Source organism: Phalacrocorax aristotelis, chromosome Z (assembly GCF_949628215.1).
Source record: "Phalacrocorax aristotelis chromosome Z, bGulAri2.1, whole genome shotgun sequence".
NCBI classification, from domain to species: Eukaryota; Metazoa; Chordata; class Aves; order Suliformes; family Phalacrocoracidae; genus Phalacrocorax; species Phalacrocorax aristotelis.
Window position 1 is genome coordinate 44,624,784 of NC_134311.1, and position 23,432 is coordinate 44,648,215.

Here is a 23,432-nt window from a genome sequence, read left to right on the forward strand (position 1 = left end):
TGTCCCCCTGGCCATGCACATACATGGCTAGATCCTGACAGACTAAGAGACACTCCTCAGCTGACTGAAACAGAAGTAGTTGAGGATATGGATCAGCATTTGCATCATGTGCTTGGTTTTAAATAACATCCTCAGGCTCAGCATTGCCAACTTATCATATGAACTGAGGTGTCTAAGTTCACTGTGACATACATCATACTATGGCTTACATTTCTTTTATCAAGCCATTTTCAGTGAGGGTTCACTTGTAGAGACTAAGTTTTGCTCTTTGCATAATCATTGTGCTTTAACAAGACACAAAACAAATACAATTTTCCATTCCTTTCAGTTGCTCATTCTACAAAGTTTCAGGCACTGTAGAGGGGAAGGTACCCATGAACCTGTGCATATAGGAATCCTTACACAGTTTAGTTTCTTTCTTCCCGCGCCTCCTGCCCCACCCAGGTCATTGTATCTGGTGTTTTTTGTTTTTTTCATTAGTGCTCATACAGTCTTCAAAGCCTTTAGTTTTGCAAGTTCAAAGTCTTGCCCTTCTCTGTCCACTCCTTGCCAATACAACTAATCAGGAGCAGACAGTCACTTCCTTACCAGAGCCAGGCTGTAAACTGTTTGTACCGCACCTCTTCAGGATCCTCTTTTCCATGTTTTAACTGCATCTCCAGCTCTGCCTGCCTCCCCTGCAGAATTACAGAATCAGTCAGAAGTGGCCAATCATCATAAGATTTCATCAGAGAACACTTAGGTAATAGATGTAGCCTTTCACTTCAGGGCTACTTCATAAGTGAGCTTAACTGCTTTTCACATGGGTTCCCACTATAAGACACAATATATTAAGCAAAAGAATTCATAATTTTTTATTCTGAGGAAAACAAGCCGCAGATGACACAAATGGCCACATAAAAACTGTGCAAAAACCTATTGCGATTTCCCCAAAACCAAACATTGTCTTAAGTTCTGTACTAAATCAAGACCTGTAGGATCATCATGATGAGGTTGATTTCTGTCTCAAAAACATGCTCAATGCCCAAATTGGCAGACATGCTTAGGCATGTAAGTAGACATAATAAAAGATAAGAGGACTTTCAGGTGTCTGAAGGGAAAAAAATCCTCAAGTGTTTTGGTGAACTGGACTCTATGAGTGTCTGCCTCTAAACTGGAGAAATGATTACTCTACTAGCTCTTCAGAAAAACTGATTTATGCACTATCCAGACTACTCATCCTATACTGTAGTCTCTTTTGGCCATCTCAGATGAAATGTACTACAGAAGCAAAAGGAATAAGTAGATACTAGGTCTCCAGTAAGGGACTTCAGAAGCCACAAAAATAGGCTCTATTGCCCTGTAACATGGCACAAAATCCTAGAGAGGCTTTCAGAAACAAGTCTGGTAACTGCAAAGCTTCTCATGAAAACTTGCCTCAGAGGGGAAGCAAAATAGGAAAGTAATTCACTGCAAGCAAAAATGGCCCCCTCTGTAGTTAGACCTAAAATTACGTTTTGAATAGCTGCTGCCTGCTTTGTAATGCAGCTGGCTTGGCTTAAAATCTGATATTTTGCTGATGGCCAAGACAAAATTTGTTTTGAAAATGTTAGAGAAGCGTATGTTCTGCTGCAACAGCAACACAAGGAACAGTCAAAGCTTTTAGAATTTGCTCAGCAGCCTGAGCTGCTCATGCTGAAAACAGCTGATGTGGCCTGGAAATACGAGCAAATGTGCCCTTGTAGTAGCAGAAAGAGAGCCTTCTAGAAAGCAGCTATTTGTTAAAAAGTTTTTTAGATAATTTTCCTCTTGAAAACCACTATACTGCTCTAGATATCAGGTCAGCTAACCCAATGAAAGAGAGGTTTTAAGATACTTCCTGATCATTAGATAGAGTGAAAAAAAAAAAGACAAGCCCTTCACAGTGTGACAGCATTACCTGCTAATTAATAGAAGTTCTATTTAATGAATCATTCCTCAATAGCTTCTGTCTTCTTTATGATACTATTACTACAAAATTTCTATGCAAAATAATAGATTAGAGCTCTAAAGGTTAGAGGTCTAGCTAAAGTTTCACATTCTAAAAAAGAATTGATACACTCTGCAACTTGACACAGGAACAAGACTGCAAGAACCTGAACTGTAAGCAGAAGTTATACTTCTACGAAGTATCCCAGATCATGCTGCCATTAACTGAAGACTCATTTTTATTTCCTTTTCAAAAATTTTGTTACTAAATACCTCAAGCTTTATTTTTAAATTATCATAACTTGCATGGATGCTCTTGCTGGTAAAAATAAAAATTCACATGACATGAACAAACATTACTGTGCACAATATTCTGTAGCTCGAAATTACCTGCAGGACTGCAGTGTATGTTCGATCCATAAATCCTAACCAGGACTGTGGCAGCAGTACAGAGCGGTGCCATTCAGAAGGTTGAATGTTAACCTATGAAACACACCAGAAAGGGTAAAAGCGGTTACATTAAGTCTAACACATGCAGAATGTATGTTCTCCATCCTGTGATTTGCAGGTAATCATTTGTTCATGCCCATAAGACATTACACATGGCTGTAGAAAACTAAAATGATAATGTACTTTGTCTTCCCTTCTGGTTTTACTCACACCAAGCTGCTTTCAACTTTATTACCCAGGCCAGACAAAACTGGTTGCTTAAGGTAGCTCAACAGATAATTGATCCCAGAGAGAGCAGTGGAATTATATGTGGCAATAAGCGCAACACTTAGTAACACAGGTAGACAAAAATACATTCATAACAAAGATGCTAGAGCAGTTTCTGTTTGTCATAGTTTTTGTAAATCTTAGGTGCTTCTAAAAGCTTTAAACAGTCACTTAAAATAAATACAAGTAGGTGACTATCTAAATATGGGGGAAATTATGCAAAAGGTGTTAGTATCCATGACCAGGGTATATATAAGTATGTTCAAGTATGCTTTGGGTTGGAAGGGACCTTTAAAGGTCATCTAGTCCAACCCCTCTACAATAAGCAGGGACATCTCCAACTAGATCATGTTGCTCACAACCCCGTCCAACCTGACCTTGAACGTTTCCAGGCATGGGGCATCTACAACCTCTCTGGGCAACCTGTTCCAGCATTTCACCACCCTCATTGTAAAAAACAAGTTCCTTGCATCTAGTCTGGATCTACATTTTTTTAGTTTAAAACCATCACCCCTTGCCCTATCACAACAGACTCTACTAAAAACTCTGTCCCCATCTTATAAGCCACCTTTAAGTACTGAAAGGCTGCAACAAGGTTTCCCTGGAGCCTCCTTTTCTCCAGGCTGAACAGCCCCAACTCTCTCAGCCTTTCCTCATAGGAGAGCTGTTCCTTCCCTTAGATCAGTTTTGTGGCCCTCCTCTGGACTTGCTCCAACAGGTCCATGTCTTTCCTGAACTGAGGACTCCAGAGCTGGAACTGGTACTCCAGGTGGAGTCTCCGCAGAACAGAGGGGTAGAATCATCTCCCTCGGTCTGCTGGCCATGCTACTTTTGATGCAGCCTAGGATAGTTGGCCTTCTGGGCTGCGAGCGCACATTGTCAGTTTTTCATTCACCAGTGCTACCAAGTCCTTGTTTGCAGGGCTGCTCTCAATCACTTCATCCCCCGGCCTGTATTGATACTGGGGTTTTTCCTTACCCATGTGCCAGACCCAATGCTTGGCCTTGTTCTACGAGTTTCACATGGACCCACTTCTCTAGCTTGTCCGGGTCCCTCTGGATGGCATCCCATCCCTCAAGTGGGTTAACAGCACCAGTCAGCTCAGTGACGTCTGCAGACTTACTGAGGGTGCAGTCGATCCCACTGTCTACGTCATTGATGAAGCTATTGAACAGTACTGGTTCCAGTATGGACCCCTGAGGGACACCAGTTGTCACTGATCTCCATCTGGACATTGAGCCGTTGACCATCTCAATGCAACCATCCAGCCAAATGTTATCTAGTGAACAGTCCATCCATCAAATCCATACCTCTTCAATTCAGAGAGAAGGATGTTGCAGGGGACCATATCAAAGGCCTTACAGAAGTCCAGATAAATGACAACCATAGGTCTTCCCTTGTCCACTGATGCAGCCACTCCATCATAGAAGGTCATTAGCTTGGTCAGGCAGGACTTGCCCTTGGTGAAGCGATGCTGGCTGTCTCAGATCACTTTCCTGTCGTCCATGTGCCTTAGCATAGCTTCTAGGAGGATCTCCTCCATGATCTTACCAGAGGCACAGAGGCGAGGCTGACAGGGCAGTAGTTCCCAGGGTCCTCCTTTCTAGCCTTTTTAAAAATGGGTGCAATGTTTGCCAGTCACCGGGGTCTTTACCTGACTACCATGACTTTTCAAATATCATGGAGAGTGGCTTTGCAACAACATCAGCCAGTTCCCTCAGGACTCTGAGATGCAGCTCGTCAGGTCCCAGAGACTTGTGTATGTTCAGGTTCCTCAGGTGGCCATGAACCTGATCTTCTCTTACAGTGGGAAGGACAAGACTGAGGAAAAAAGTTGCTGAGTACCTCAGCCTTCTCCTTGTCCATTATCACCAGTTTACCAGTCTTGCTCATCAAGGGGGGTTACGCTTTCTTTAACCTTCTTTTTCTGGCTGACATACCTGTAGAACGCCTTCTTACTATTCTTTGCATCCCTTGCAAAAGTTCAGCTCCAGTTGCACCTTGGCTTTCCTGACCCTATCCCTACACAGCCAGGCAGCATCCCTATACTCTCCCCAAGATACCTGTCCCTGCTTCCACAGCCTGTGCATTTCCTTCTTGCCTTTTAGTTTGATCCGCAGGTCTTGACTCATAGATGCCCCTCTTTCCTTATTTCTTAAACCTGGGGATCATGAACTCTTGCGCTCTATGGAAAACGTCCTTAAAGATTTGCCAGCCCTCTTCTGCTCCATTGTCCCTAAGGGCAGTTTCCCAGGGGGTCCTATTGACTAACTCCTTCAACAGCTGGAAGTTTTCTTTCCTAAAGTTCAGGTTCCTGACTTTACTCTTCACCTGACCCATATTCCTCAGGTCTAGGAACTCTACCAGTGCATGATCACTGCAGCCCAGGCTGCCTCCAGCCTTGGTGTCACCAATGAGCTCACTTCCATTGGTGACCAACAGGTCCAGTATTGCATACCCTCTGGTAAGGCTGTCTATTACCTGGCTTAAGTACATAGTTAAAACTTCCTTTAAGGAAGAGAATTGTTGAAAAAAAGAAAGGAATCACAAAGTTTCTCTCTAGGAAGCACCAGTACAGAACCAGAAGGAGGAAAACAACACCACCTCAAAGATAGTTTAAAGAAACATGCAACAGTTCTCCCTGCCTGCTTCAAATCTCATACAGGTGTGACAGCCTCAACTTCACAACAAACTAATAACTCTGTCAACTACACTGATACACAAATCTGATACACAATCCCCAGACGCTCAGGGTTCTTCTCTTCAGTAAGCACCACAGCAAACTGACTCAAAGACTTTTTCAGAGCATGCTGAAAACCAAAAATGAAGTCAAGTGATTTCAGTAGAAAGCCATTTTCTAGGCCTTGGTAGCTTAACAAAGTAATTACAGGGGTAAGTTAAACAGAATGGATCACAAATTCAATGCCACCAAGAAAGTTTTTCCAGACATCAGAGTCCTGCAAGATATATGTACGCCTCTCCCCACAATTTGCATATTATGCAATTTATAAATCAAAATACATTAATTCACAAAAAATGTGTATCACAACTGGTTAGGAGTCTCTACCTCCTCTCTCTCTAACTGTCTTAATTGCAAACAACATTTTATTCAAGTAAGATAGGAGTTTAGGTATCCTTTCCTTTTAAAATGCTGTGTTTTCAGACTCACAACATAAGATTAGTAATTAAAATGGTAGGTGCACATTGTTATATCTCATCATATTATACATTGGGCACACCCATAGATTTTTTATTTTTCTTGCTACCATCCAATTATTTCCACTGCCTGCCTCTACCAAAAAGATGAAAAAAAGTCATCACAACCATTTGGATTCCACTGGAAATAACAATCTCAGCAGCTTCCAGGGTAATTAGTTTTTAATAAAGGAAAGCCAACATATCAGGTTAAAGTGAGATGGGATATATCTTAGTATCCACTGTGTAAGGCCTACACTTTCTAGTTCTAAATTAAAAGAACATGCCAGACTCCCTGAGCTATGGAAAAACCCTGTGAGCTGTGATCAAAAATTGTGCAAAGCCCACCTACAGTAACTAATCTTGCCAGGCTTAACCCCAGAAAGTTATTATTCTTTGTTTATATTCCTCCTATTTTATTTTATTACAGAGGCTAGTCACTGCTAACATGTAAAACACTCTATGCCTCAAGGTATGCAAAACCCTCCTTTCTGAACCATCATGTGCTTTGCTGGCCCCTTCTGTACAGAATGGTTAACCAAGATAAACAACTGAACTCCTCTTGTCAGTCAATTATCTTCCTAAGTCTTCCTGCTTCATCCCCTCTTTTTTTATGCCCCTCACGATCTACGTAAAAGGGTCAATATTCTTTCTTTACATGGATTTTATAACAGAAAAACAAAAGACTATGCTAAAGCTTCATGCCCACTATAAGTAATGAACTTAAATCAGTTTTGAGTAGGTACTAATACATCCATACATATAAATACAATCTAAAAGTCAACCAAAAGAGATGACCTACTCCACCCCATAACCAATACAAACACACCCTACAGAAAAAAAGAAATATCATCTTTAAATTATTCAATTAACACAACACGTTCTCTTTTAAACAAAATTGTATTCACATAACCCTCTCATCTATGTTCATCAACTCCTCCAAGTTGATGAGTGTGCTGGTTTTGGCTGAGAAGGGGTTAATTCTCCTCACTGTGGGGGTCAGCTACCTTTCCAGCTTCCCGCGCTCTGCCGCGTGGCGTGGCGGGGGGGCTGGGTGGGCAGGGCCATGGTGGGGGCGGCTGACCCCGACTGGCCAATGGCAGGTTCATTCCATACCATGTGACACCATGGCCAATATATTGGGGGGGGGGGGGGGGGGGGGGGCAGTGGCAGCAGCAGCGCGGAGGCGGCGCGGCGCCGGGTCGGCGGGCGGCGAGCGGCTGCGGCGCGTGCGGTTTGTTTCGGCGGTTCGTTCCCCCTCTCCCCTCCCTTCCCCCTCCCCCGGGGCTTTGCGCCTCTCGTTGTTCTCCTTTACATTGCATTTCTACTGTTGTTTCTTTTAATTTTAATTATTAAACTGTTCTTATCCCAGCCCACAAGCGTTACCCTTCTGATTCTCTCCCCCATCTACCGGTGGGGGAGTAAGCAAGCGACTGTGTGGGGCTGAGCTGCCGCTAAACCACAACAGTCATTTTGGCGCCCAACGTGGGGCTCAAGGGTTGAAGATAACGACAGCTGCGGGTCACAGCACCATGTTGTCCTTTTTGCAGTTGGTGTTAAAGATTGGTGTCGGTTTGTTGAGTCTGCTGTGTTCTGCTGTGATTAGTAATGTTTTGCCTACAAGATTTGTTATACAAACACTCGTTTTCAGCTTTATCTGGTATTTGGGGGTTTTGCTGAAACCGTTACTGTACTTTGGATACCACCTTGTTGAGGCAATTAGCAATTATACCTCCTCCTCTGAGAGACTTTATATGGAGGAAATACAGAATTGTACCTTTGCAACTTTGTTCTATGATGTCTGTGCCTTTGTTGCAACAACGTTTTTGTGTCTTGAACATCCTTGGGTGGTTAAGGTGCACTTGTTAGTTTTTGGGCATGTTGTTTTGGTTTTGACTAAGCAACTTAAGAATATCACCCAGAAATCTGCCCTGAGGCTTGATAGTTATGAGTGGCAGGGCATGTGAAGTAGCATGGGCAAATACCTAGGGCAGTGGGCACCCCCAGTGTTTTGGAGTTTCACCCCCGAACAAGTGCAGAATCCTAAAAAACTAGTAGAATATTTGGAGAAAGTATGTTGTTACTCTGGGAACTCCAGAGAGACACAGATAACTGCAACGTGCTGGGGCCTGGCCCATGCATACCGAGCCCTGCTCAACAGTATTCAGTGCCCCCAGGGGGAAGAGAATGTCTCTGGATTGAAATGCAAAGTGACTGGCACTGTAGACAATCCAGCCCTGACGACAGGCACTGCAGCCACTCAAACCCCCACAACAAGTACCGGAGCTAGCTCAGAAAATAAACCCGTACCAGTATCAGTTGCCCCCATACACAAGACGAAATATTGGAAGCGGACATCAACTCGTTTAGAACGGGATGATGAAGAACCAGGGCCATCGAGGGGAGAGGAGGGAGAAGTAATAAATGAAATAGAGACCACCCGATCCCTGTCCTTAAGCGAGTCGCGAGATATGCGAAAAGATTATAGCCCTCGTTCAGGTGAATACATTGTCACCTGTCTGCTCTGATGCTGGGATAATGGGGCCAGTAGCCTGGAACTAGAGGGAAAAGAAGCCAAACAATTGGGATCCCTTTCTGGGGAAGGGGGCGTTGACAAAGCAATTGGAAAAAAACCACAAGGCCTCAGCCTCTGGAGGTGACTCCTGTCTGGAGTAAAGGAAAGGTATCCCTTTAAAGAAGGTGTTACATATTGCCCAGGAAAATGGACAACCATGGAGAAAGGCATCCAGTATCTAAGGGAATTAGCTGTGTTTGAGGTGATTTATGGTGACCTGGACGATCAACGGTCATCCAAAGATCCAGATGAAGCCGAGTGCACACGACCCATGTGGCGGAAGTTTGTACGGAGCGCACCATCTTTGCATGCAAACTCATTGGCAGTGATGTCCTGGAAAGATGACGAGACACCAACGGTGGCAGAGGTGATAGATAGACTCTGGGATTACGAAGCAAATATCTCTTCCTCACTCGTCTCTGCTGTGGAAAAACTATCCCAAGAGGTCCAGCAACTCGAAGATCTGTCCTACTCCCCACCTCGACAGAGCAGTGTCTCAGCTGTTAGGAATAAGCGTCCTTTGGCTCAAAGAAGGGGATACACACCACGGGCCACCCTATGGTTCTACCTGCGTGACCACGGAGAGGACATGATGAGTTGAGATGGCAAGCCTACTTCGACCCTACAGGCACAAGTACATGAACTGCAAGGAAGAACAGTCACTCAGGGAGGCTCTTCCAGGAAAGCTGCTACTCCAGTTTCCAGTGAGCAAGTCCCCAGACAGAGGAGTAGAAGCGCAGATTTTATTTCTAAGTGTAATAGAGGGACTCCTGATTCACATTTACAGGAAGTGAGTTGTGACTGCTATGATCAGGACTAGAGGGGCCCTGCCTCCAGCCGGGTGGAGGAAAGGGATAACCGGGCTTACTGAACTGTGTGGATCCAATGGCCTGGCACGTCCGACCCACAGGAGTATAAAGCTTTAGTGGACACCGGCGCACAGTGCACCTTAATGCCATCAAACTATATAGGGGCAGAACCCATCAGCATTGCTGGAGTGACAGGGGGATCTCAAGAGCTAACTGTATTGGAGGCCGAAGTGAGCCTAACTGGCAATGAGTGGCAGAAGCACCCCATTGTGACTGGCCCAGAGGCTCCGTGCATCCTTGGCATAGACTACCTCAGGAGAGGGTATTTCAAGGACCCAAAAGGTTACAAGTGGGCTTTTGGTGTAGCTGCCTTGGAGACGGAGGAAACTGAACAGCTGTCTACCTTGCCCGGTCTCTCAAAGGACCCTTCTGTGGTGGGGTTGCTGAAGGTCAAAGAACAACAGGTGCCAATCGCCACCACAACAGTGCACCGGCGGCAATATTGCACCAACAGAGACTCTCTGATCCCCATCCATAAACTCATTGACCAACTGAGGAGCCAAGGAGTCATCAGTAAGACCCACTCACCCTTTAACAGTCCCATATGGCCAGTCCGGAAGTCTAATGGAGAGTGGAGACTAACAGTAGACTATCGTGGCCTGAATGAAGTCACTCCACCGTTGAGTGCTGCTGTGCCAGACGTGCTAGGTCTACAATACGAACTGGAGTCAAAGGCGGCCAAATGGTATGCCACAATTGATATTGCTAATGCATTCTTCTCAATCCCTCTGGCAGCAGAGTGCAGGGCACAGTTTGCTTTCACATGGAGGGGTGTCCTGTACACCTGGAATCGACTGCCCCAGGGGTGGAAACACAGTCCTACCATTTGCCATGGACTGATTCAGACTGTACTGGAACAGGGAGAAGCTCCAGAACACCTTCAATACACTGATGACATCATTGCGTGGGGCAACACAGCGGAAGAAGTTTTTGAGAAAGGAGAGGAAATAGTCCAAATCCTTCTGAAAGCCAGTTTTGCCATAAAACAAAGTAAGGTGAAGGGACCTGCACGAGAAATACAGTTCTTAGGAATCAAATGGCAAGATGGTCATCGTCAGATTCCAATGGATGTGATCAACAAAATAGCAGCCATGTCTCCACCAACTCGCAAAAAGGAAACACAAGCTTTCTTGGGCGTTGTGGGTTTTTGGAGAATGCATATTCCAAAGTACAGTCTGATCGTGAGCCCTCTCTATCAAGTCACCCGTAAGAAGAATGATTTCAAATGGGGCCCTGAGCAACGACAAGCCTTTGAACAGATTAAACGAGAAGTAGTTCATGCAGTAGCTCTTGGGCCAGTCCGGGCAGGACAAGATGTAAAAAATGTGCTCTACACTGCAGCCGGGGAGAATGGCCCCACCTGGAGCCTCTGGCAGAAAGCACATGGGGAGACCCGGGGTCGACCCCTAGGGTTTTGGAGTCGGGGATACAGAGGGTCTGAAGCCTGCTATACTCCAGCTGAAAAAGAGACATTGGCAGCATATGAAGGGGTTCGAGCGGCTTCAGAAGTGGTTGGTACTGAGGCACAGCTCCCCCTGGCACCCTGACTGCCAGTGCTGGGCTGGATGTACAAAGGAAAGGTCCCCTCTACACACCATGCAACTGATGCTACGTGGAGTAAATGGGTTGCACTGATCACCCAGCAGGCTCGAGTAGGAAACCCCAGTCGCCCAGGAATCTTGGAAGTGATTATGGACTGGCCAGAAGGCAAAGATTTTGGATTATCACCAGAGGAGGAGGTGACACGTGCTGAAGAAGCCCCACTGTATAACAAACTGCCAGAAGATGAGAAGCAATATGCCCTGCTCACTGATGGGTCCTGTCGCCTTGTGGGAAAGCACCGGAGATGGAAGGCTGCTGTATGGAGTCCTACACGACAAGTAGCAGAAACTGCTGAAGGAGAAGGTGAATCGAGCCAGTTTGCAGAGGTAAAGGCCATCCAGTTGGCCTTAGACATCGCTGAACGGGAAAAGTGGCCAGTGCTCTATCTCTATACTGACTCCTGGATGGTGGCAAATGCCCTGTGGGGCTGGCTGCAGCAATGGAAGCAAAGCAACTGGCAGCGCAGAGGCAAACCCATCCGGGCTGCCACATTGTGGCAAGATATTGCTGCCCGGGTAGAGAAACTGGTTGTAAAGGTACGGCATGTGGATGCTCACGTCCCCAAGAGTCGAGCCACTGAAGAACATCGAAACAACCAGCAGGTAGATCAGGCTGCCAAGATTGAAGTGGCTGAGGTGGATCTGGACTGGCAGCATAAGGGTGAACTATTTCTAGCTCGGTGGGCCCATGACACCTCAGGCCATCAAGGGAGAGATGCAACATACAGGTGGGCTCGTGATCGAGGGGTGGACTTGACCATGGATATTATTGCACAGGTTATCCACGAATGTGACACATGCGCTGCAATCAAGCAAGCGAAGCGGGTAAAGCCTCTGTGGTATGGGGGACGATGGCTGAAATATAAATATGGGGAGGCCTGGCAAATTGACTATATCACACTCCCACAGACCCGCCAAGGCAAGCGCCATGTGCTTACAATGGTAGAAACAACGACTGGCTGGCTGGAAACATATCCTGTCCCCCACGCCACTGCCCGCAACACTATCCTGGGTCTTGAGAAACAAGTCCTGTGGCGAAATGGCACCCCCGAGAGAATTGAGTCAGACAACGGGACTCATTTCCAAAATAGCCTCATAGACACCTGGGCCAAAGAGCATGGCATTGAGTGGGTGTATCACATCCCCTATCACGCACCAGCCTCTGGGAAAATTGAACGGTACAATGGACCGTTAAAAACTACACTGACAGCAACGGGGGGTGGGACATTCAAGCACTGGAATACACATTTAGCAAAAGCCACGTGGTTAGTCAACACGAGGGGATCTGCCAACCGAGCTGTCCCTGCCCAGTCAGAAATCCTACATACTGTGGAAGGGGATAGAGTCCCTGTAGTGCACACAAAAAGTATGCTGGGCAAAACAGTCTGGGTTCTTCCTGCCTCCGGCAAAGGCAAACCCATTCGTGGGATTGCTTTTGCTCGAGGACCTGGGTGCACTTGGTGGGTGATGCGGGAGGATGGAGAAATCCGATGTGTGCCTCAAGGGGATTTGATTTTGGGCGAAAACCGTCAATGAACTGAATGGCACAATGTGAACTGCTATATAATATGTGTGTCACCTCTGTGTTGTATCAATGATATCAGAGTACAAGCCTCCCAACCCATGGAAGATCAGCTATGAAACAAGCCGTGCAGCAGTGATGGAACGATGACTGGCTCGGTATGCAGCAACCCAACGCCACACACCATTTCTCCCAGCCTGAAAGACTGATACGACAGATGGAGCCCAGAGTCATGGACTGGGTGAACTCAATGGACATTTTAATGGACATTTTACAGGGAAGGTCCATGAACTAAGGGAATGATGTCTGTGTGTTATGTTAAAGGATGGGAAGGGGAGGGGTGGTGGTTGGTACGGTTGTATTGCATCATATGGGACCTGGGCATGGTGTAAATGGTATGGAATAAGGGGTGGAGAATGTGCTGGTTTTGGCTGAGAAGGGGTTAATTCTCCTCACTGTGGGGGTCAGCTACCTTTCCAGCTTCCCGCGCTCTGCCGCGTGGCGTGGCGGGGGGGCTGGGAGGGGCAGGGCCATGGTGGGGGCGGCTGACCCCGACTGGCCAATGGCAGGTTCATTCCATACCATGTGACACCATGGCCAATATATTGAGGGGGGGCAGTGGCAGCGCGGAGGCGGCGCGGCGTCGGGTCGGCGGGCAGCGAGCGGCTGCGGCGCGTGCGGTTTGTTTCGGCGGTTCGTTCCCCCTCTCCCCTCCCTTCCCCCTCCCCCGGGGCTTTGCGCCTCTCGTTGTTCTCCTTTACATTGCATTTCTACTGTTGTTTCTTTTGATTTTAATTATTAAACTGTTCTTACCCCAGCCCACGAGCGTTACCCTTCTGATTCTCTCCCCCATCTACCGGTGGGGGAGTGAGCGAGCGACTGTGTGGGGCTGAGCTGCCGCTAAACCACAACAATGAGCAACCAAGGGTCCAGTCAGAATTGTTTGCCTTAGGTTCCTGAGGCATCTGCAGCAACTCTAGCCTTTCCCTTTACCTCTCTGAAACTATTTTAGACCTGTGCATTTTGATTTGTCTCAAGTTGATCTATGAAGTTCACCATGTAATCCACACTTGTGCACCAGAGCAAAAGCAGGCTTTCAAAACTTCACGTGCTCATGCAGGAAATATAAGGCTTTAGGTGTACTGTTGCATTTAAAGCAACTAGACAACATGGTCTAATCAGGAGCGTACAATTAGCACCTTGCCCATCTTATCTAAAATTTACAGATGTGCTTGATGACCAGCAGAACTGCTGAAGAAGCTTTTGATTAACTTTCTTCATGGCAGTAAACTTTTTGCAGGTATGTGGAATGAGAGGATGACAAGAGAGTACAGAACATCTTCACATAATAAAGAACACTCAAGTAAAATTCATCTACGACTAAAAATGATTGGCCATAGAGCTGAAGATTATCACATAAGCAGTGCTGATACCTCCTATTTCAGTACAAGAAGCCAGCAGAAAGCACACAAAACAAATTTAGTGAACAATGACATTAAACATGTTCCTACCACTTCCCTGGATATCTAATTTAGATAATACTGTTTAAATAACCTAGAAACTATGATATCATTAATATTTATGGCCCACTTTAAAATCTGCAGTAGAGCAGAGAGACTGGGAATCCCAGTAAGTTCTTTTACTTAGTACAACAGCCTTCCACCTCGTTAGCCCTACCAACTCACACAGTCCCTAAATTCATCTCATCTCTAACAAATGTGTGTCTGTGCAAGTGTGTTTTAGACAATACCCACGTCAGTGAAATGTTTAGGCACGCATTTAAATGCACTTCTCACATATGGGACATAAGAACTGTAGCCTCAGTGATTTCATAACTAAGGCTAGCATTACATATGCGTACCAATGAAACAGTGAAGTAATGTCTCTTCTTATCTCAAATTTTGCTTAGAGGCTTTTTTTAACATGCTTTCATGCATACAACTCCAGATCCTCGCCCTGCATTCCTCTTTGACGAAAAAAAAATTCTTTCTCCAAGACACACTGGACTGAGGAGGAAAAAAGCAAGAATCTGTCAACAAACTTACTTCCTGAACACCGTTTCATCACTAGAGATATATTCAGTAAATTCAGTAATGGTAACCAGCACAAAGTAGTTCTTAATCTGAACTACATCCTCTGAAATACCTAGGCCCAAAAGAAAATACTACAACAAATTCTGTTCCAGAAAATCCAATTATCATCCTAAGGTGCTTCACATACAAAGTTTGAATAAGCCCTTGAATCTCTTGATTACATGAAAATCAAACCAGGAAAGAAATGCACAGAAGGACCTTTGCACTTTAGCGCTCAAAGATGCCTGTCATCAAAACACACCTAACGAATGCACTTGAAATAGAAGCAGGGAATGCTTCTTCCATGAGTGCCTAACACGATTACTATTTACAGAGTAAATAATATTTACAGAATAGTATTTAGTACTGTACAACTCACCACTAGTACCCAACTTGTGCCTGTAAATATTACTAATGATTAGGGCAAAATAACTGTGCTATTTCCAATACAAAGAAAGCATTTGAATATTAAGAAACATGCAAAGGCAAGATCCTCCTCCTTAAAAACACTGCACTGGTTCAGACTGTCAAAACTACCATTTACCACATCTGTGTGCCAAAAGCAGAGTGCCTCTTCACTTTTTGCACTGTTCCCTTCATCTCCACTACAGAAAGAAAAGATAGGTAGCTTGCTGAAAGCCTAATAACTTTAATCCAAAATATACATTTACAGAACCATCAAAACGTGGTACATGATGTGAACACGTGACTATTCATCCTCATTCACTTTCACAACAGAGATAACTGAAGCTGGTAAGAAATTATTCCTATAAACTCCTAGGAAGAATTACTCCAAAAACTGACACAGTCACAGATAATTATTGGCTAACGTAGCCCAGGTGACTCTGATAAACCTCAGGGACTTCTTGTACAGTGTGATCCAGGCAGCTGTACAGAAAACAAAGAAAACCCATGCTCTGTATAACTTCTGACCACTGTGACTACAGTAACTTACATGTTCTCTCAAAGAGATGTTAACAAGCTCTGTTTAATAACCAATCAGACAGCATAATCCAATGTCTGGGGAAAGATGATCTTCCTCTTCCAAGTCACTAGTGACCAGTAAGGAGCAATACAGCATTTCAAATGCACCACTGTTTATTGAACATATGTTCTGCCTCCTGTGAGACACCAGTTCAAATAACATTAAAAAATCCTTCTGCATCTTAATGTGATCCTGATGACAGGTATTAGAGCTGCATCCAATCTCTCAGCTAGAATAGCACCTGGGAGACAGGGTAAGACTGGCCCATTAAAGTTTCATTGTGATTACCTTTTTACAGTTGTTGTTGCTGTTAGATTTGAATGGCAGCTAAACCCAGATATTTGTTATTTGTATACTTTATAGACTTTTAAACATAGAAGAAGAAATTCTTTCCTCTGGATACAAATCTCATGTAGCTTTTTTTTGGGTAGCAGAATCTCAGGCATCACACTTTTACACATAAAAAATCTCCCAAAACTGAAACTGGTTGCCTCAAGCCCCTACTCATGCCCCAGTTTTCAAAACCAAGTGTAATAATGGCAACTAAGCGTACACAGATACAGTCAGATATGCAACCTGTAGGTTCATATTCTACAGATGCAAGCACAGATCAAATCATTGAAGAGAGAAGAATGGAAGAATGTTGTTATTACCCCAGTGTGGCAATTTCATTAATGACTGCTAATCCCTAAGTAAGGAAGTGTCAACTGCTGGGGATTTTTAGAGATAAAATAAATTGATGCTTGCCATCTCTTAATTAATTGTAATTGCTTGGTGTTTACATCCACCTCACAGTTTTGTCAGAGCTTTATGCTTACGGCAATTCTTCAAAGGCAACTTTAAGTCTTCTTTTCAACAAAACTTAAAAAGTCACTAGAAGAGTAAAGAAAAAAACCCACAACAAAAAACCCCCCATCAAAATAAAAAGGAATCAAAATCAAAGAAGTGTCATTCTGGTAATCTAAAACCCCTAAAAAAACCTGCTTAATGTGCTGTATTGAACTCTGAAGCAGTGCTTTTGCAAGAACACTTTAATTTCTATAGCCACTGCAGGGAAAAGATGAGTCCAGGTCTTGCTAACTTAATTTTCTTAGACCATTACTGCTTTATAGCTTAATCTCCCTGTTTCTACTGTTAAACTCCACTCCCCAGAAGAACACTGAGAACAAACACTAAGCATGAAATTCAGACAGATGAGCCCAGGGCCTCACTTTTAGCCAAAGGCCCAAATACTTTTTTCCTGACAACCCTAACTCCAACTGTTTCTATGTACAAGAGAAAAAAGGCAAGAAAAAAAGAAAAAAACTTTTTTGTCTTTTAAAGCATTGTAAGCTGAGAACAGAAATACTGATATATTTTGACAAAAATTTTATAGTTATTGCAATTTTTCACTAAAAGGGTGCAGTTGGGATTGTCTGAAGATGTTTTGTGTTTATGTTTCTATTTCAAACATACGTGGATTTCTTTTGAGTTTTACTACACCTTCAATCAATTGACTTTGTAAAATACTGCGATACTTCACAAAATATTTCTGTCTCCAATCATTGGTAAGTATTCACCAACTCCATCCAGTTCACCACATTCAGTAAAAAACCCTTGCTTTTTCAAGCAAACAATTTTAAGGTGGTATTTCTATGTAGATAGCTTGTTAGCAGAAGAAAAGTCAATTTTTGATGTGCTGCTGGATGTTATAATCACTGCTAGTACACACAAAAAAATGATTTTTTTCCAGAGATTGTATTTGCAGCTTTAGTAGGGTAACAGGTGAGTGTTTACAACATAATATTTTAGAACTCATCTTCATCCCACTGTAATTTGGCTTATATAACTCTTTAATACATGCCTTTTATTATAATATAATTAAATATGTTTTTCTCCAGAACCTCTGGCACTGAACCCAGGTCCCACTGAATGAAGCAACTATATAGAAGGCAGAGCTTTTCTTTCTGGATGCTGTGCAAGTCCATGCTTCATTCATAACGTGTTACTCTAAATCTGCTCTGACATGTTTTGCAGCATCCTTGTGGACTTCCCCTGGTGCTCTCCACTGGAGCATCCAAGTAGTTAGAAAATATTCATGATTTTACTTGCACATTACTGTGATGATGAGGGGTATTATCTCCAGTTTCTGCTTTCATTCTTTAGCAGTAAAGATGTCAAGATGGAAAATAGCTATTAAATTTGCATATATGATTAGATACCTTAAGATCTGTGTTTAAGGATGGGGTTTGGTTTTTTATTTTTACTAGTTTGAGGGAAGAACTTGCCACCTGAAGTACTTCATAACTGTGCTGACAGTATCTTCATAACACAGCACCAGAGAGGGATTTCCATACCCTTGTCCAACTGGCGCAGACTGGCTTTCGCCCTTGTACCACTTGGCCTAACTTCTACTGGGATCTATGTGGTGTCTCTGTGGCCACAGAACATGGTTATTACTTTTCCTGGCTTTTCAGTTCAGAAGGACCAAAATGATAAGATGTTGTATGATAGGTAAAAATCCTATTTGCGTGCTAGCATGTGGAAGTGTTTGAGAGACAGTACAGAGCTGGAACACAGCGCTAGGTAAAGGCAGCCAACTTCAGCGTACACATTCACATCACTTAACTGGAAACTTCAGGCAAACTATGCTGCAGACAGGTTTGCTTGAGAGGGAACTAGTTCGTTTGCTCCAAAGAGACCAAGGGAGTGAACCAGTACAAATGCAGTGTGAACAAGCAGGGAGCAGGACCTGAGAGCAAAGCCAGGAGGGAGCCATGCGGATGCATCACATGACCAGAATGTAGTCCCCACACATTTTCCACTGCAGACACCTGTGTTCTGTGTCAGGCTTTCAGTTTGTAAACAGAAAACTCTCCAAACCCTGTGCACACAACCTCCTCACTCAAATCCTGTGCTATACTTTTTTCATAAGAGAAAGTGTTCAGTGTCGGTGATTTTTATTAGCATCATAAAGGAATTTTGCAGCGAGTAGGCTCTTCTGGGTGTCAGTCACAAACCAAAACCAGGACCCAGATACGCTGCCACTTGCAATTCATCTCTCATTCATTGTACCTTTTTCAACTTCTGCAACAAATACAGTATGAGTGTTAGATGAAACGTCCTTTTATTACACAGTTCTTGTTCACTGTCAACACAGGAGCCATCCTGTGCTCTGAAGGCTCCTCTGTACAAAACAGTGTACCATCAAATTATCTTTAAATAGCACCAAAATTCCTGTACATGCAGTTGAGAAAGGAGGAGTAATGAGACCATTTAAGCTTTTCCATTCTTGAAAAGTAGAACACACATTGGTATTGCTGTGGGGTGGTGGAGAAAAAATATCTTTAGTATGTCCAGATATTCATACATTTTTTTCATTTCTGGACATAGTGCCTAAGAATCAATCTAAATTTTATAGATTTTTTTTTTTAATCGCCATCTATGCTCTCCTGCTTATACCAGACTGATAGTTCATAAATTCTTATTTATGTCCTGTGAGCAGAAACTTCACCCTGAGATGCATGTAATTAACCTCTGCAGCAACACAAAATGATTGTATTAACAGAATTATTTTGTGAAGTTTTGAAGATATTAATATACTTCCACTTGTGTTAATAATTGCTTTGATTGGTACAAAATGGGGAAAGGAACACTTATTTCCCTTGATCCAGTTTAACTACTTTTTTTTTTTGCTGCTCTCCAAAATTTTCGAAGATCAACTTTCATATCAACCATGAAAGTACTGTAATGGTAAACTCTCTGGAAGATTTTGTTAAAGGCACTTTATTTGCTGTAATGATTAAGTGGGGGCTTACTTCATGCCCTTTTTTCAAAACCATACCAAAGATAACTGCATGTGGCATAAGCCTATTAAGTCAGGTAACTGAAACATTTAAGAGACAATAAAATAGCAAGTCTTAGCAAGGCATAGATGTCATTTCCCCACAGAGTCCCATCATTGTTCAGACCTCCTACTCACCTACAACTGGTCACACACAACACGTATAAGGCAGGTACAGTAGTGTGCAAGGCATAAAGGCAAAGGTCAGCTTCTGTTTGTTCTACTGATTTTCAGAAGAGGTACTTCAGCAGTGAACACACACACACACACACACACACACACACGAAAGTATTGACATGTTCATGTTAGTTGTCCCTCACAGCAACTTTAGTTAATTATGATACGTGCCATTGCTAGCTGATATTAATACCTAATTAGCATAAACAAATGAGACAGTAACGTAGGGAAAGAAGAATAATACTTCTGAAAAGGGAAGAAAAGCCAGCAACTTACCTCATGAATGAGGGCTACCAACGTTTGCTGGAAATTGCGTCCCCTGCTGACCAGAAATCGATTAATAGGCTTGCCATCTTTGCCAGTATGGACTGGAAGGTCGTAACACAACAACATGCCAGCTTAAAGAGACAAGGAAGGGGAAAACGAAGGTCGATATCCATACTCATGCTCATAGTTCAGAAGTCTTGTATAAGTCAGTAGAGAACCCAGAGGAAACTTAATAAATTTAAAAGCGTATGTAAGCATATGCAAGTGCCATAAGACATCACTGTTTCTTAAACTTAGTCACTCTCAGATTCATAGAAATCTTTGGGTCAAAGCATATGTGTTTGTCTAACTTCAAGAAAGTGACAGCTTACCTGCAAGGCCTGATGTCATGCCTGGTTGTTTGTTCTTCTCATACATTTTTAGCAAGAAGTTTGGAATACCTGCCATGGTCTTCCCCTGGTCTGAGCGTGTTGCCCCTCCTCTCAAAGCAGAACGATACACACCACGGGGCATGCTGGCCATCTCCTGTTTTACAAGGGATGCTGCAAACTCTTCAAACGCTGGATGAAGTGCAAGAAAATGAGGAGAGAGGAAAGAGAATGTCAGAGCCTGATGACTGAGAGACCAAACAAACCCTGGAAAACCCAAAATGACATGTGCTTCAGGGGAGATAAATAAACTAGTAATAACATTCAGATGAAAGCTCAAGGTCAAAGACTTGACAACTCTTATCAAGTCCTTCTGACACCATACTTGCTGCCACTGCTATTTCAAGAGGCTCCAAGTAAGTCATGTCAGATACCAAGGTTGGGAAGAAAAATAGCCTTAACTATTCCATGAGCTGTTGATTGCATTCTTTGACCGCTATGCCAATAACAGAGGCACATGCTGACAGAAGGACAATGAGAAATAAAACTAATGTTTACCAATATAGTGAAAAATATTGTGTCTAAAACAAGGTTGTTTTAAAGAGACTTAAAGAAACACAATGCAAAAAGGGTAGATGGAGACAGAGAGTGTATAAGCAAACAGGAGATACAAAGGGAAGTATTACCTTGATTTCTGTTACCAAAGCAGTACAAATTGTTTAAGTTCTGTGCTCTCAAGCTATGCATTTTATAGGCTAACCAGGTTCAACATTATACAGAACTAATATAAAGTCATTGCTCATTTGTGAAATCAATCTGAAGCAGCTAACTGCAGGCACACATTAGAAAAAAGGGTTATGTTTCTGTATGTACTGCATGTATGTACCACATCACAACAGAGAGCCAACGTTGTGTCAGCCCCTTGCAAACCTGCTATGTTTAAAAGTCTGTTAGTGCTTTCATTATAAAACTGTGTTTTAAGGGGATTCTTAAGAACTGTTTCACACCAGGCTTGAAACTTGGCATGCAAGTTCCCAAATCACATATAGTCCTGCTTGAACTAGAAGACAAAGGAGACAAAAGGACACTCACTCATCCCTTCTGGGTCCAAGAAATATGTATGACAGCTTGGAATAAAACAGTTATACTGGAACTTCCTCACATTTCCTATTTTCAGCAAGTTCCTGTGATTTTCAGCAATGCTTTTTCCCAATGCAACTTCACAGTGGAGTAGCAGTCTAAACATGGTAAGTTTTCGTAGCATGGCAGGAAGGGCACCTATACCTTGGGATTCTTTTTTTTTTCTCTACCTGTAATGCCAATGTTCTTCAAGCAAAAACCTCAGAATGCAGTTAGCAATTTTCACTACACTGAATCCTGAACGCTAGATACTCTTCCAACAAAACAAAATTTATTGACATGAAAATATTATCCACCTAGCTGCTCTAGGCTTCTATGAGAGCTTTTTTGTTTAGGGGCTACAGCAATAGAGAACTTCTCTGAAAGAGGACAGCTCTTTCTCTGCTGGTTATCCACATTGACAGAGATACCCTAGCACAGGTAATATCACTGCTGTCATATTACTGCACTTGCTAGTCATGCCAAAGGACTTACAAGCCATTCAAAAGCAACTCTTCAGGCAAGAGACACCACCCAAAGATCTAGGCTGCCAGAGATAACTCTAACTAGAAAATCTGGTTAAATTTAACGAAATATCTAGATGTGCTGCAAATGCTAGCAAATCATATTTTAACGCTTGGAATCAGTCTGAAGGGGAAAAAAAAAGGTAACTGACATCAAATGAACAAAATTCTTAGCATCCTTCTTGCAGAGATACATCTCTCAATAATAAATAGCTGTTATCTGAAGTTTATAGTTTGTTATATGTGGTTATTTTTATTTCTCTGACTACCAGCTTTCAATCTCAGACATCCAAAATGTAAAACTATTAAAATAAAAAATAAAGTTTTCATGCCACTTCTGATACCCTGTGGTCTCTAATGCTTTGACACTATATGGAAAATGAAATTACAAATCAGTTGTAAAGGAGTTTGAGAGAAAAAACTAGCTAAAACTTCACTTTACGATGCTTCACATAAGCAGACGGCTATGGTAAATTTGAATTGCAGCATGTTCCAACCAACTGCCATAGAAAGCCTGCTTTTGTCTCCTAATTTTCCCTCACCTTTGTTGCAGGAACAGGCCTTACAGATTTGTTTGCAAGCTTAGACATTTTCTTCCCACAGATCTGGAGAAGGCACTTGGGAAAAACACCTGACAATTCAATAGTAATGCCAGCACTAAGCCCTCCTTCTGGTTGGAACCTTTTAACTGAAATACTGAATATATTATACCTCCTAAAACAGAAGCTGGCATTAGAGACAACAGCTTGATATATGAAGAACCTGGAACAGAAAGATCCACCTCCTTCTCCTCTTCATCTTCATTCATGTCTGCCTCCTCCACTGAGTCAACTTCTGCTCGTGCCTCAAAGATTAAAAAAAATGTCAGCACAAAAATTCCAAATCCTCATTACCTTTCATGATTCCAAGTGTCAACCAAGTGTCAAAAATACCAACTATATATGAGACGTTCCCCACTTTATTAATTTCTCTCATTTTCATTAATTTGAAGCTTAAAGAATAAAAGCTTTTCCTCTACCTTAATGAAACGCAAAACTGATTGATAAAAATCACATGGGTATGTAATTCAATATCTGTAATAGTAAAATAATTTCAACACAGACTGAACTAATATTACTAAAACTTCATTTTCACTCTGATTCTTCTTCAGTTAGAGTACAATGTTTTACATTGGCACTTTACATTACACAAAGCATTTCCGCTAGACGTTATTTTTCCATACTAGTTTTCAGAATTTGAAAAACTGCAACGTGTTTATAATGCTTTCAATAAAAATATACTTACTCATTTTCTAACAAGTGTAAAGTAACAGTGCCAGTAAGACAGAGCTATGTACTACTGTGAAAGGTTCCGTATTGCAGCAGCATTTAGAGATTTCCTTCATTCTATCTTGTGCTTTTCCATGCAAAACACATTTTTATCTGTAAGGTTTATGCTGAACTCTTCTCATCAACTTAAATAAAGCAAGCATGTTTTTTAATTTTAAAGCTGCATATTCTGACCTTTTCATAATAGCCAGTTACAATATGTAAATAGAGCTTATCTTGTAATAATGCAGTAAATGAAAACTTAGAGGTATTTACTATGTCATAAAGCAGCAATGGATTATTCCTAGCCTCTCTTACAAAGTTATTGTGTATAAAAAAGGTCACATAGATGATCTTAAATGTT

General features: G+C 42.7%; 1 protein-coding gene across 3 annotated transcripts in view; it reads right to left on the minus strand.

Moving 5' to 3' along the window:
* FOCAD (focadhesin) overlaps positions 1 to 23,432 on the minus strand; it is a 138,089-nt gene that overhangs the window by 34,781 nt on the left and 79,876 nt on the right. For all 3 annotated transcript variants that reach the window (XM_075079255.1, XM_075079253.1, XM_075079254.1), the window contains 5 exons: positions 22,473 to 22,605; positions 20,122 to 20,310; positions 19,760 to 19,881; positions 2,338 to 2,430; positions 589 to 677 (listed from right to left, as the gene is read on the minus strand). In XM_075079255.1, the coding sequence (XP_074935356.1) occupies positions 589 to 677; positions 2,338 to 2,430; positions 19,760 to 19,881; positions 20,122 to 20,310; positions 22,473 to 22,605 (626 nt within the window). The remainder of the gene's footprint in view (positions 1 to 588; positions 678 to 2,337; positions 2,431 to 19,759; positions 19,882 to 20,121; positions 20,311 to 22,472; positions 22,606 to 23,432) is intronic.